General features: G+C 42.4%; 2 protein-coding genes across 2 annotated transcripts in view; one reads left to right on the plus strand and one right to left on the minus strand.

Annotated features, from left to right (window-relative positions):
- Positions 1-15,227, minus strand: part of TRPC5 (transient receptor potential cation channel subfamily C member 5) — a 132,690-nt gene that overhangs the window by 35,929 nt on the left and 81,534 nt on the right. The window contains exons 4-5 of the mRNA XM_007078434.3: positions 14,008-14,147; positions 8,878-9,200 (exon numbers count right to left, since the gene is read on the minus strand). Of these exons, the coding sequence (XP_007078496.2) occupies positions 8,878-9,200; positions 14,008-14,147 (463 nt within the window). The remainder of the gene's footprint in view (positions 1-8,877; positions 9,201-14,007; positions 14,148-15,227) is intronic.
- Positions 1-15,227, plus strand: part of TRPC5OS (TRPC5 opposite strand) — a 73,342-nt gene that overhangs the window by 14,007 nt on the left and 44,108 nt on the right. The gene's annotated exons all lie outside the window — the stretch shown is intronic.

The following is a 15,227-nucleotide window of genomic DNA, read 5'->3' on the forward strand; positions in this document are numbered from 1 at the left end:
TCATGTTCTCCATTAGACTATGAGCTTCTTAAGGATAGAGGTGCCTTCTTAGTATCCTCATTGGCTGGCGCGTAGCAGTTGCTGAAAACACGTTTGTTGAATAAATCTGATAGAGATGACAGGAGAAGCACACAACTAAGGAAAGTACAGATAATTGGTATCATCCTGTGATAAGAGTAGCAGGAAGGCTATGAACTTAAAATAGGGGGGAAAAGAGGACACAGTCAATAACAACCTTTAAAATCTGGCCAGAACATAAAGAAGAGCCTTTGATGGGGGCTGAGTTCATATCCATGCAAATAAGATGGGATAATAAGGGCTGAATGGTAGGTAGAGAAATCATCACTGATTAAGTAGTAATAGCCACAAATAAATGGAGTGGGTCTACAAGGAGGTCCCAAGTGACCTTCCGGGTCGTGGCTCTGTCTTATCGCTTTGCTTGTATTCATGATTATTGCCAACTTGACGCAACAAATTTTATGTAACTTTACAAAACCAGTCTTCTACTGTGCCCCTGGATACAAGCACAGACTACAGCTTGCATGCCTGGATTGAAATCCTGACTCTGCCACTTACCATCTATATGACTGCAGGCAGCCTGTCTAACTGCTTTGCACCCTCATTTCTCTGTCTGTAGAACGGGCAATAATGATAGTGCCTACCTCATAGCATGGTTGTGAGAATTAAATGAGTTAATCCATGTAAAGCTCATTTTGTACTAGTGCGTCGACCTAGCGCTCAGTATATATTACATATTTTTATGACTATTGTTAACCTTTACACTTCGTTCTTGTCTTTATAGATTGTCATTCATTTCCATACGTGGTTGTACATGGATGTAGTCATAGTGTGTAAAATTTTTGTGTTTTTAAAAACTACACATTTGGGGTACGGCACTTTTGGTGTATATCCAGAGTCTTTGCATGTATCGTTTTAATAGCTGCCCATATTCCACCCAGTGAATATCAAGCCTGTCTGACATTTTAATCCATGCTTTGGATAAGAAGAGATGGCAAGTTTCTAAGATCCTCAGATGACAGAAGACTGGGAAGGATAGCTAATAGATGGGATGACTGGATCAAGATTCAGAAAGGTTTCAACAGCGTGGAGCAATGGGCTGGAACTAACAAGATGAAATTTAATAGGGATCAATATAGAGCTTTGCTCTTAGGCCAAGTGCCCAAATTCAGGATGAGGGATGTAGGAGAAATGCCAAGGATTTTCTTTCTGACAGCAAGCTAAAAATGGATCAGCAGAGTGACACTGTGCTAAGTGCTTTGCATGTATTGTAATACTTGATTCTCAGATACTTCAGTATGGCCAGATACTTCAGCCATATGAGGGGGGAAGTGACAAAGTCAATCTTCTAGAATCGAGGATAGGGTAGGCATGTTGAACGTCGTTATATCTTAGGCCTCTGTGGTAGGTGCAAGGCTTACTAAAGTGGAGGGTCTGGTGGGTGAAAGAGACAACAAATGACTCACACACAACAGGTTATATTGTCATGGAAATGTGCTTAGAATGCCATGGGGAACAAACACAGAAGGAGCCTGTAACTGAGAGTGGGGTTGGGATGGGTAAGAAGAGACATAAAAGAGCAGGTAATTTTTCAGCAGAGGCTTGAAAGATGGGTAAGAGTTTTCCAGGCTGGCCAGGTAGGGATGGGCATTCCAGGCAGGTGGAATGGTGTGGGACGTGCAAAGACCCATAGGGCCAAGACGTCCTCCTATAGTTGGGGAGAACAGGATGTTGACTCTGGGGAAGACGAGTGAGAGGCTGGAGAGTTGGGGTCCAGAGTACCAAGGCCCTGCGAGATGTGGTAAAGAGGTGGGTTTTACACTTGAGAAGATTCCACTACGGGGCAGGCACGAAGCTGGGTGGTGACAAGATGAGACTGGTATTTAGAAAAAAAACTTCTGTGAGACAGGTGTGAAATTGTTTGGAGGAAAAAGAAGACTGGAGGCAAGGAGACCAGTGCTGTGTGTGTATCTCTGTGTATATATTTGTATATATATAAAGGATGAATTCAAGAGATACTTAGGAAGTACAACAGATAGGGCTGAGTGAGAGCCTAGATGTGTCGTGTGAGGAAGATGTTAAGTCATAGATGATTCCTAGGATTCGGACTGGTGTCATTTAATAAGATGGGGGATTGAAGGGGAAATAGGTGTGGGGTGAGGATATGGAGATAATGGAATTCAGTTTGGGACATTTTGTGTTTTGTGAGGCCCGTAACACAGCCATGTGTGTGCAGAAGGCATCTGGAATTGAGGGCTGGAACCTCAGAAGGAGACATAGGACCTGCAAGTTAGCTCCTGCCACTTCTACCCTTTTTCTCTCACAAGTCCCATGCCCTCAGAATGATGATGCCTTCCCAATCACTACTCTCAACAGTAAATGAAGGCCAGGGGTTCCCAGGATGGAATACTAGGCTTTAACTGCCAATAGTCTTGTCATGTATTTATCAGCAAGAACAATGAGGTCCTCTTGAACCGTGTTCCCTGGGGAAAATATCTGTTCTTTTTCTTTTTAAGCCAAAGAATAGTAAAGGCATCTCTGGAGAATCAGAAGGAAAAGGATGACAGTAAGCTTATGGCATAATTTATGCCAGGTATATAAATGAGTTCGCTTTCTCTTTCTCTAAAAGTTGAGTTTTTCCCTACGCTGACCAAGTAGTATGTATTTTAGCAGGTATTATAAATGCCCGAGTTGAGGTATTTAAAAGAAAACAACGCTGAGTCAGACCCTTATGGAGGAAACAAATTGATACCTAGAGGAAAAGTTGAGGTAACATTACTGCTGATTTGGCCCTAGTATGACAATGCTTCTTCATACCTAATGCCCCAAGGTATAATTTTTGTGTATACCAGGTGCCCATTCTTGTCAATTGTCCCTGCTGGGCAAGCGATGGGAACAAAATGTCAGTTGGCAACCGGGGTGTTAATAATGACTACAAACTTGCAAGAAGGCATTTCATAAACTTCTTCAGCAGAGTTCACATTGAAAGGGTAATTGGCAGGGGACCTGGCCTCCTGGAAGGCACCTTGCATTCAGATGTTCAATCCTGTTAAACCCTTTGATGTGAACACATGCAGTCTCCTGGTGCTCAAGCTACTACAGAATTGCTCTTTATATTGAAAACAGGTTGATGCGAGTTCTGCCTCTAGAGTAATGCAGGAGAGGAAGCAGGTCCTAGTCAAGAGGCACTAGCAAGGTGACCAGTTGTCATTATACACTCCTGGTTGGCTTAACCAAAACAGCACCATCTTCTTGTCAACCCATTTTGGCCTCTTTTCCCTTTCACATGAGTCTGATTTCCCTATCCGAGATTTTTCCCCTTCTGAGGAGAGAGGCAGGAGGTGTAGCCTAATGGAGGGGGATTGGTGGGTGCTGCAAAAGGGGCATTGGAGTGAGCCAACATTTTTCAAACTCTGTTCATTGGTACATCGTCCTGGCCAATGCATTTGGGGAAATCTTTCCCTACATCGTGTATCCAAAATGAAATGTCTCTGTGAAGACCTGCAGTGAAGAAACCTTTGAAAGTTTGTCCTAGCATTTCCAAGCTCATTGGATCATATATCCTTTTCTATTATGTCTGGTCTGTTAACATCCCTGTGAACTATGGTGTTTTGTAACCGATTTTAGGAAATGCTGCTAGAAACAAATAATAGGGGTAATCTACATAGCATTGTTTTTTCCCCTCTCTATTGGTGCAAACTTGGGCGCAAAGAAACTCTTTTTTTTTTTTCCCCTGGCCTTTGTTATTGAGCACATTTCTAGAATGTCTGAGTTCACTGAACTGCCTTAGTTTATAGGGTTAAAGAGAAAAATGTATCATACTTTAATGACTAAAACCCTCTCATGACCTTGGAGTCATCACTGTGAACACCAGTGGTAATGAGTGGCACTTTCCAGAACTGGGGTTTGAGGTGGACAAGTTAGAGGACACTGAGTCTTGGGTAAGCCCAAGACCTCTCCTGGAACCTAACAAATTTCCTGTCACGTGCCTATTTTCTTCTCGTCTGTTTCTCCTAACAATGATCTGTCAGAAAAATAAAAGCCATTCTGGAGGCTTGAAGGTCCTAAAGAAATAGATGTTGAGTTTATAAATAAAAGGTATAGGAATTCCATGCGTCTGGAGGCAGTGGACATGGACAGGATCCTGAGCTGTCTCTTGCATCCCAAGTGGGAAAGGGAGACATTTCTGATCAGTGGGCCCTTTGGCCCACCTGAAACCTTAAATTAATCTCAGAAGGCGAATTGATTCGAATCTTGCCCTCAGCCTGTTACCTTTCTAGCCTGCTCCTGTGAAAGGGGTGCAGTTGTCACTGGGAGGTGCACACAGGCTTTTACCATAAGCCCAGTCTATGCTTTTCTTGGGTTACGGCACAGAGAACTTGTCCCTGCCAGCATTTCAGCTTTTATTCCACACTGTGTGGACTCAGGCAATCTTGTTGGTTCTTATGAAGCATTCCCAATTAATATTGCTTGAAGGGTGGGTTTACTTGCCTTCTGTCTTACAATACTAGGTAGGAGAAACACTCCCCAGATATAATGTCCATTCCCACAATACAATCAGATAAAAGGGATGCAACCACTTTGCATAGAGCCTGTTCAAACATACCCATTCTACAAACTTTTACCTTAATTCCATCCACTCTTGTGTTCCTACCTCTAGTCTCTATTAGGATTTCATTGACAGGCTTTGGTTTCATAATACTAGGTAGTGGAAGTTTTCCCCAGCCAGACATAAGGTCCATTCCCATAAAAACATCTAGGTAAAGGAGACACAATGTTTTTACATAAAGCCTGCTCAAACATTCCATCTTTTATGATCCTATCAACCCTTACATTTTTTTTTTACTTCTTTTTAAGTAAGCTCTATGCCTCACGTAGGGCTTGAACTCATGACTCTGTGATCGAGAGTTATGAGCTCCACTGACTGAGCCAGCCAGCTGCCCTACCCTTACATATTTATATTGTCTCAATCCATTGCAGCCTGAGTCAAGGCTTCACCAATGGGTTTTGGTACCAGCATTAGGAGGATTTCTGTATTAATGGGGCCTGGAAACGTCTCTTTTCCACCCTCTGACCATTTTACCCACTCTTGAGCCAAGGGACCCTGGGCCTTTTGTCAATCTTTAGCTTGACTAATCTGCCCAAACACTTCCCCAAATGATTGGTGGTCAGGTTTCTCATTGTAATTTTTGCCCTCCGGCTTTTTAAAATTCTCCAAACTGGGATAAATAGAGTAGACTTATTTGGGGCCCTTTAATTTGGGGGGACCATCACAGAGTTCCTTTGGCCCTCCTGGCCTTTGATAGTGCTGTATTAAAATCTTTAACCCTATCAATGTCTGTCTTATTCATCTCATTTCTTAATAACCATCTAAAGGTTTCCATCCTGTGGGATGAGCCCTGGGACTCCTCTGTTTCCTCTTTCTTTTGTTCCTACCAATATTTGCTTTATTCACCTCATTCCTTAAAAACTGTTTAAAAGCTTCCACCTTTGTGGCCTCTTCCTATTCTCTTGTTAATTAACCTAATGTTTTTATTAAGACCCATGAGGGAAAGCTGAGACCGTAAATTGGCAAAGGCTTCCCAGACTGTGTTTTGGTTTTGCAGCAGTAAGGTTATATGTGGGGCCCATGTGAAAGAGACCCCTTAACCACAGCATTTACCATGACCCAGGTAATGGGCATATATATTCAGTAGGCAAATATCACAGTCATCTTAAGCTCAGTTCCACGTAGCTTGTGTATGAGGCATGTTAGTGGCTTCATCTGGGGTATTCCACTTGACATTCATAGGGGGAGTTGAGAAGTCCCCCTTCTCGGGGTAAACAGACCCTACAGTGACTTTTATCCAGTTAACCAGGCTGGTCGTTCCCTTTAGGAATAACCTCCTGTGTATCTGGATCACATATAGCCATCTGTGATTGTTCAGTCGTGAACTGTGGGTCCTATATCAACCCAAACATGCCCTTCCACTCACTCCACAGATTTGAAAACCAAAGACACAGCCCCTAAATTAGTTACTCTCATAATCTATTTTAGCAAAGGTTCTTCAGGAAATTGATGATACTGATCTACGAAATGAAAAAAATTCTTTATAGTCTCTGGTTTCAATAGTTTCTTGATTTTGCCCTCCCCCACACTGACTACCTTTTTGGTGACCAGAGGTCTTATAGGGGCCTTCTGTTGTCCCTGTACAATTTTTACCTTCAGGGCTGGCTTTGAGGCTAGTGACCCAAACTCGGATTGACCTAAATCTGAGCTTGGTTTAGCATCAAGGCCCAACCCAGCACTTTTCTTTTACTTTCATTGTAGCTATTATGGATAATAACCGAGGGATTGTATGTTTAGCATAGTTCTTCTTATTTTGCATTCCCTTATATATCCAATGAGCTAACTCCTTCTTAAGAGTTGGGTTTATTACTGAAGCGGTTTAGAACAAGTCTCCCCAAAGTATGCCATTTTGGCATCTGAGCTATTTTGAGCGGAAGGCAATCAAGACCCGGAAGGCTCAAGAGAAACTTTTGCCCCTCTTTTAACTACCTAGAAGAATTTAAATTGGAATTTTACCAGAGATAAATTTTATCTGAGTGATCCTTCTGTATGGGAGGGCAAACAACTGCCAAACATCTACTCTTCTTACTGTCCTGTCAATCACCCTTTGAAACCCCAGGCCTCTATCCCATTCCTTAGCTTGGGATGCCATATATACTTCCTTTTTCCTTTCTGTCTTTGAACTTCTCATGTATGTGGGGTTTCTGTACATACGAAATTAAATTTGATTTTCTCCTATTAATCTGTCTCATGTCAATTTAATTTTAGACCAGCCAGAAGAACCTTTGGAGGGTAGAAAAAAAAACTTCATCTCGAACACTATCATTTCTAAATTCCATTGCTGACTTTTACCTTGAGTAACTGACCGCAGCACAGCTGAAGTTTCACACTGTGGGTGACTAGGTAGCTATCCAGGGATCAGAGGCTCATCATCTCCTGCCCTTTTATCTTTTCTTTTCTTTTTTTAAGTTTATTTATTTATTTTGAGAGACAGAGTGAATGGGGAAGGGGCAGAGAGAGAGAGGGAGAGAGAGAATCCCAAGCAAGCTCCACACTGTCAGTGCAGAGCTTGACACGGGGCTCAATCCCATGAACCATGAGATCATGACCTGAGCTGAAATCAAGAGTCAGACGCCTAACAGACTGAGCCACCCAGCACCCCTAGATTTATAGGGTCTTCTGTATAGGGTCTTCTGCAAATGGAAGCAAGCAATGGGCTTTTGACACTTTTCTCTTAAAACAAAAGCTTTCATCATGATTCATTGTTAAAAATCCCACAATATGGAGAAATTTAGAAAATAGTTAAGCAAAACTAAGTATGCAGAAATCCCCTGTGATCCCACAGTCACATTTTTAGATGTCTCTTTGTCTTTTCCTCTACATGCTCTCTCCCTAGCTGACATCACAAACCAATTTCATGACCCGTGACTTTTATCTTTTCTTTTCCCTAATAACGTGTTTCCATGATTCAGGGCTCTTTTAGCAAATCCCATTTCTCTTATGCCAACTAAGAGCTTCTGAACCCAATGTATGGGTGTGGGGAGAATTTCCCCGCACATCACAAATTCTCCAATCAACAGCTGGGTGTCCTATAATCCAACCCAATTCTGACACTACTGGGAGATAATCTCAAATTCTACGAATTAAGGTCTCAGTCCCACAAGACTGCCCCTTTATCCCCCACGTTAAATGTCAGTCGCAAGTTCGGGTTGTTACCTGTGCTTCTGACTGACCGGTTATAGACTAGGTACTCCCACAACCTTCTTTTTTGGGTTCAATTAATTTGCTAGAGTGGCTACAGAACTCAAACATTTCAATTACTAGATTATTGGCTTATTATAAAAGGATACAACCCAGGAGCAGGCGGATAGAAGAGCTGCATATAGAACAAAGTAGGGGGACAGGGTGCAGAGCTTCCATGTCCTCTCCAGGTGCACCATTGTCCCCGAATCTCCATGTGGTCACCAACCTGGCAGCTCTCCAAAACCTGTCCTTTTGGGTTTTGGGGGGAGGCTTCATTACCCAGCCATGATTGATTAAACTCATTGGCCACTGGTGACTGAACTCAATCTTCAGCTCTTCTCCTTTCCCCGGTGGTTGAGGGGTTGGACCCAATGTTTGAACCCTCTAGTTGCAAGGTTGATTCCCCTGGCAACCAGCTTCCATCCTTAGGTAGAGGTCAAAAGTCACTTCCTTAACATAAGAAAAGACACCCTTGTTCTCGCTCTCAGCCCTTAGGAAATTCCAAGGCTTTTGGGAGCTCTGTGCCAGAAATATGTATTTCTGATTTCTTATTATGAATATTTCTTATTCATATACAATCCCCAATATTTCTTATTTCTTATTATGAATCACCATATCCCAGGATGCATTAAGATATTTCTGATCTTTCCTTTTCCTTTGTTCTTGATTCAGAATAATTAAGTTAGCTTTGGTAATCACGTGTTTAGAGGAATAGCCTTGCTCTTTCATTTCCTTGGTTAGCGATGCTTTTTTGAATGAGGAATTATTTATCCCCTTCCCATCAATTCCTTTAAAAATATGAGATACTACCAAAATAATTCAAAACTAACTCTTTAGATGAGTTCCTGGGAACCCGTGTGTGTGTGTGTCGCTTTCCTCCCTTACCTAACTGCTTCCTCTCCGAGGCCTCTATATCCAGAGAAGGCCCTCTCTCTACCTCAGACCCTTTGGGTTGATCCCTGAGTGAGCTTTGTGTGCACTGTCAAAAGGTAGTGACAAAGCTGTGGACTGAAAATGGAGCAAAGAAGGAGAAAGCAGAAAAAGGAAAAAGAGAGGGGGGGTCTTACGTGGAGAAGGCATTATTCTGTTTCTCACATCGGATTCCCTTGCAGTTGTTTGGTTCATCGATCGCTCTGGTCTCATAGTAAAAGTAAAGCTGGTTCAGTCCGTTGGCAAAAGCCAGCAGTACCAGGCAGTAGATAAAGAGGAATTTGAGGATATCAAGCAGCATGCGCCCCAAAGAGATCTGCAGAGGCCCCAAGTGGGAGTTGGCTGTGAACAGGGATATGAGACGCAACGAACTTAAAATGTTGGATATTGCAAACAGTGCTTCCGCAATCAGAGTCGGGTGCCACATTTCCCATTCTTCCCTTGGACGAGAACCATTATACTGAAAGAAACAAGTGCACAAGATGAGAGGTACAGTGAGCATTTTCAACTTTTCCCTCTTTTCTCCTGTTTGCACCTAAATAAAGCCACCAAGGTAAGCATCATTCATTTATACAACAGACCCCATGCATGGCACTATTTGTCTCCTCCCCCCCCCCAATCAATATATGATGCTAATAACTCTTTTCCTCCCACTCTCCAAATATATTCCCTGAATATACACAGAGAAAAATGAAGTTTGGAGCCATCATCTGGAGTAACCACCTGTGGTTTATCAACAGACATTTTCTAACTAAAAGTTTACCAGATTGTTGAGGAGTGTCACTGGAACAGAGCCATTGATTGGCATGCCCAAGGTAGTGGGGACAAATTATTCTGCTTCTTAATGAGATTTCAAATCAGATTTGCCTCCCCAATCCCCCATTTTCTTCTGAGCACCACGGACAACCTGTAGTCACTGAAGGGCAAGGGACAGGTTCAGCCTCCTCAGTGTGCAATGTTCTTCCTGAGTTTTTGCCGACTTGTAGTCTGGGACTGCTAGAGCAATCTTAGAGGGTCATTATTCAGTTTCCTGTGGAACTTTAGCAGTCTGTAATGTATTTCATACTATCACCAATAGCATGTCAACCTTCCAGGTAGTGAATTTAGTACCGCTCCACATGGTGATGTATGCATGTATTTGTTCCTTTGACAGCCCTACAAGCTTGTTCAAGTTCTAGGGCAAATGAAGAACCCGGGGGCTGAAGGAGGGGAAAAAGCCAGTGTTTCTGGCATTGGTTGCCCGTTTTTCAGCCCTATCCTGGACTTCTAGCTCCCGGAACATTGGAAATAGTTTTATAGAAAGATGGCTTGGTTGTGAGACCCGAGGTCCAAATGGGGCTTTGTCAACTTAAAACTGCCTGTATCTCTCAACTTCACCATAGAATGAGGATAATATCTACTCTTAATCACCGCACATGTTTGTGGTTATGTATCCATATGTGAGAGTGTGTGTATTCCATAAGGAGAGATGTTATGGAAATATAAGAATTTGCTTATTAACTTCCCCAAGACAGAAGTAGATTTTGCCTGGAATTCAATCTGAAGCATATTGCCTTGAGCTCTCATCTAAATATCACAATTTCTTAGGACTAGATGTAAACAACTTCTCTGAGAAAATGTTGCATTTGGGGGCCAAATTATATTGTTAGCATTTCTAAAATGTGCTTCAGTTCCAACAACTGACAAAACCGGTGTCGTTAGCATCGTTTGCGTGCTTCCAATACTCTTCACTGTCAGAGGAGTTTGGAGAAACCCTGCCACACTTGTGCTTCTGTTTCAGATGAACTTTAGGTGGCTAATCCGTTTCATACACTCTTGGCCAAATCTTGTATCTCTGCATTTTCCCTTCCAAAGACAAACAAAAACACCCCCCATTGGCTGCGTCGTCGTGAGGGGTGGGCATTGCCATGTCTGTTTTACAAGTGGAGGAGCTGAGGTCCAGATAGGCAGAGGGACGTTGTCTCTACTAAATGTTCCCTCAAATGTTGGTTGATATCACAGCACATATGCTAGATAGGCCTTTAAAAGTTTTGAGCTATACATGAGAGATGGAGACTGCTGATAACGAAACAGACCTATGTTGTAAAACTGGAAATTATCAACTGGAGCACGCACAGCTCATAATTCAGGACTTTCTCCCTCCACAATCACAACTGTAAGCACAGGGAAGTCTGCTGCCCATGGGACAGTGCGTCTGGATTTGCAGCACATTCAGAAATGAGAAAAGTGATCCTGATGGCAAATCTATGTTTTGCATATATATCTTTGGAGGCAGATATTATAGAATGTGATAGCAGGGACCAAACTTGGAGCTCATTTAGCGTAAAGGTTGAGCTCATTTAGCATAAAGGTCAGCAAACTTTTTCTGTCAAGGGTGAGATACTAGCCATTTTTGGCTTGGTGGGCTCTATGGTCCCTGTCACAACTACTCAACTCTTCCCTGGAGAACTCATAGGGAGTAAGTGAATAAGTGGATATGGCAGCAGGCCAAATCTGTTCTGCAGACCATAGTTTGATGGCCCCTGGACTAACACAAATGGTTTTCAAATTGTGTTCCTTGAAGCCTGAAGGTTCAGTAGAGGCAACTGGTAGCCACTGTGGGAGCCATAGAGGGGGCCTGGAAGATTGAGTCCTCAATTGGAATTCAGTCTTTGAGCTCTTCAGTACATTGAAGTTCTGAATAAGTTTTAGCTTCAAGATGTGATTTAATGGAAAAAATTAAAAGGCTGATAGCCACTGATCTAGTCCAATCTGCTTATTTTTCAGAGGCAGAATCTCAGGTTCAGAGAGGTGTAAGGATGGCCTATGGTAACCCAGCTTGTGTCAGAGCAGGGATTACATTCAGGCTTCCTGCTTCTTGGGTTAGTGACTAGGAGGCAAGTGATTTTTCTTATATTCTTTGAGATAGAATGCAGATTGAAAATTGACCTCCATGTCTTTCAGATCGGTGTACATCACACTCTGTCAATTCAAAAGCAAAATATGAAGGAAGCCAGCCTAATGTGGGCATTTAACAATAATAAGGATGGAGTCGGGGATTGTCTTCAGCCAAGTACTGGTTGAAGACAGGACCACAACTCAATGGCTGTCAAAGTTTCAATTTAGTTTGAACATATGGTAGTAAGGTAGTGGTGGGAGAAATGCAGGTGGAACCATCTTAGAAGACAAAAGGACAATTATTTTCCATTTGTAGGGTTATCTGGGGGCAATGAGGGCCAATCTTATGTGTATTTATTCCTTTTGAGTGCTTTCATATGTGTCTTTTCATTTCTGTTGTTGCAGACCACGTGTGGTGGAGTACATGTATCATTGACCATTGTTTTTGCTCTAATAAAGGATCTTCTCTGAGGTCAGCTTATCCCATGGCATTTCTGTACTGCCTTAGTACCATAGTGATCTGAAGTGTTTCAAGTAGCCTTGAGACCAGTTTTTGAGGCTTTACCTCGTAGAGGTTGTCTCAGCCTACTTGGAGAAGTTCATCTCAGACTAGTGTGCCTCTGTGGGTGAGTGGACCAGACTATTTGTAATTTCTCATTGCAAATCCAAATCTGCATGTGGCATGTCATGCTTTGTCAATTCTCTTTTTTCTTGGGAAGAAATCCAACTTCTTGGTAAATGTCTCCCTTGGGTTAAGTGTTTGTCAGTTGAGGGGCATTTAGTCAGCTGAGTATAGCTGATTTATCTTTACACTCTGTGCTGGGGAGGTTCTCACTCCTGGGAATCTTTGCCAGTGAAACTGGACAGGTTATAAAATGATCTAATGTCGGGCATCTACAGACACATTTTTACATCCCTAAGAGAAATCCTTTTCTTGATCGTTTATTCTAAACTTTCCTGTTCAAACAAAACCAACCAATTTCTAGATTGATAATCTATTGTCCCTCCAGTGTATAAATACCACTTCCAAAGGAAGAGACTTTTTTTTGAAGCAAACAGTGTTACTTAGTCAGCAGAGTGCCAGAATGACATGGATTTCATCCAGGCACATTAACCAGAGATTCAAACATTTTCCTCACCAGCTTTTTCTTGTAAGGAAGTTGTAAGTCTGTGTTAAGCGATCACCACAAGTATAAGGCATACTCTTAGGATTCTTTCAAAAATGTTTCATGACTGCATTCAATATTCATGCTCCACGTAACTAACTCCCAAGGTCTTAAAATTTATGCAATATGCATATTAGGGATATAAAAATAAGTTGTTGGAGATTTGGGGGACAGCCATATTCCCATTCTAAAACTCCTTAATGTGGGATTTAGTGCCAAAAAGCATGACTGACTAGACAATCTCGGAGACTGAATTGTCAGCTTTTCCCCATGCTGGAGAAGTTCAACTCAGGGTAGGAGCACAGCCATTCTATTATCTAATGAGCACCAAATCTGAACTCAGAGCCTGTGACTACCCAGTGTGAGATGTTGGACATGAAGCTATTTTTCAGGATAATGTAGGCTGTACATTGTGTGGGAAGAGCATAAAGGTTGTGTGTGTGTGTGTGTGTGTGTGTGTGTACATTATCTGAATTGGTAGGAAGGCATAGGTTGAGTGTGGTACTCAAAAAGCTGGATTTATAACAGCTTGAATGATCATCCTCGTGCTGAAAGTATGAGGGAGGCAGAGATGATTAAAGATCTCTGTCTCCTGCAGTGAAGTTTCTAGGGTTCTGCTACCTGTCATATAAAGAGCACTTGAGGGAAGTGTGAATACTTAGCTTTGAGAAGAGACAACTCAGCAGGTTAGGGAGAGATGACTTCACACCGGAAGCACTATTACAGAAAAAGAGCAGCTTTGTTCTGTTTGACCCCCCAGGGAAGAAGGATTATTAATGGATGTGTCACAGGGAGAATAATATTAGAAAAACATAAAGTAGCACTTTTTAATGAAGTGACAAAGGTGGAGAGAGGCTTTTGGAGATTGGGAATTCAGTGAGTTTCCTGTCCCTGACCTATGGAAGGGTCGGTGCCCCATCTTGTTGGTAAGGATACTGTAGAGAGGATTTAAACACTGACTGGATGGGTGGGTGGTTGAAGACCCTTCTACTGTCAGAGTTTAAGAAGCTAAAGATTCATTTGTAAATTGCTCTAGTCTCCACTTTCTTTGCTTAGGTGGACACTGCTTACAAACTTTTGAAAGAATGTCTGTTTCTATGGTACTTTCCCGCATGGGTCGGACTGTCATCAGCACTTTTCCCCTAAGCTCTGTATGCTCCCAGTGCTGAAGCTGAACGTAACCCAAATCATTGCTTGAGAAAAATGGCAGACATTCCAAGTTACCTTTACATAGGCCACAATCTTCAAGGAAATGGTTGCCAGGTAGAGTGAGTTCATTGCAAAATCCATCAGGTTCCACCAGTCATGGATGTATTCGGTAAATCCACCATCCCACATTTCCTTAATCTCCCCCCAAATGAAACCTGAAGAGTGGAGGCAAGAGGTTTATTTCTAGACAGGGTCAGAATAGACATCACAGTACAATTCTCCCAAGTAAAGGCAGATGGAAACAGTGAATGAATTGGGATCACTGGAGTGAAGCCCATAGAGATGGTAATGATAACATAGCTCTTTTTCTTTCCTACTTCATCTCTCAGTTGTGAACTTGCCAGACCTAATAGGCTTTACCTGAAGATGCCTGTACATTATACTTTTCTGGATGCTATTCACTTTTAGTGCTGTTGTTATAGTTACTGGGATGTTGTTGCAATTTTGGGGTGCCTGATTCTACCCTCTTCCCATTTTGACGTAGGAAATTTATTAATTTCATTAACAGATCAATTAGGTCAAGATTACCCTGTAGTCCTTAGTTTTTACCATGTGCTAGAGGGAAAACTCGGTAAGTTTTGAGGTGAGCCAGCTGACCGTCGACCAAATTACTGGATTTTGAGCCTGAAGCTAGGCAATGGGGCCCAAATTTATTTATTTATTTATTTATTTATTTATTTATTTATTTATTTATTTTAGAGTGCGAGAGAGAGAGAGAGAGAGAGAGAGAGATAGCAAATGATCGGGGGTGAGGGACAGAGGGAGGGAGGGAGAGAATTCCAAGCAGGATCCCAAGCCTGACATGGGGCTCAATCTCATGACCCTGGGATCATGACCTGAGCTGAAATCAAGAGTCAGCTGCTCAACCGACTGAGCCACCCGGGCAGGGACCCAAAATAATTTAGAATCCTTTTTTCTCCTTTCTCCTTTCACTGCGTGTGTGTGTGTGTGTGTGTGTGTGTGTGTGGGTTTTGTGGAATTCTGTCTGGTGACATAGATGTCTCCTGAACCTTAGAACTGGGAAACCAGTAAAAGGTGTGGCTGTGGCAGTGCTTCTCAGACTTTAAGGTGCATGTCAGTCAGCCGGGGATCATGTTGAAATGCAGATTCTCATTCCATAGATCCAGGGTGCGACTTGAGATTCTGTATGTCTAACAAGTTCCCAGGTGATGATGCTAATATTGCTGATTTGCATATTAGAGTTTGAGTAGTAACAACCGGGGGGATAGTGATGC

This window comes from Panthera tigris, chromosome X (assembly GCF_018350195.1).
Source record: "Panthera tigris isolate Pti1 chromosome X, P.tigris_Pti1_mat1.1, whole genome shotgun sequence".
NCBI classification, from domain to species: Eukaryota; Metazoa; Chordata; class Mammalia; order Carnivora; family Felidae; genus Panthera; species Panthera tigris.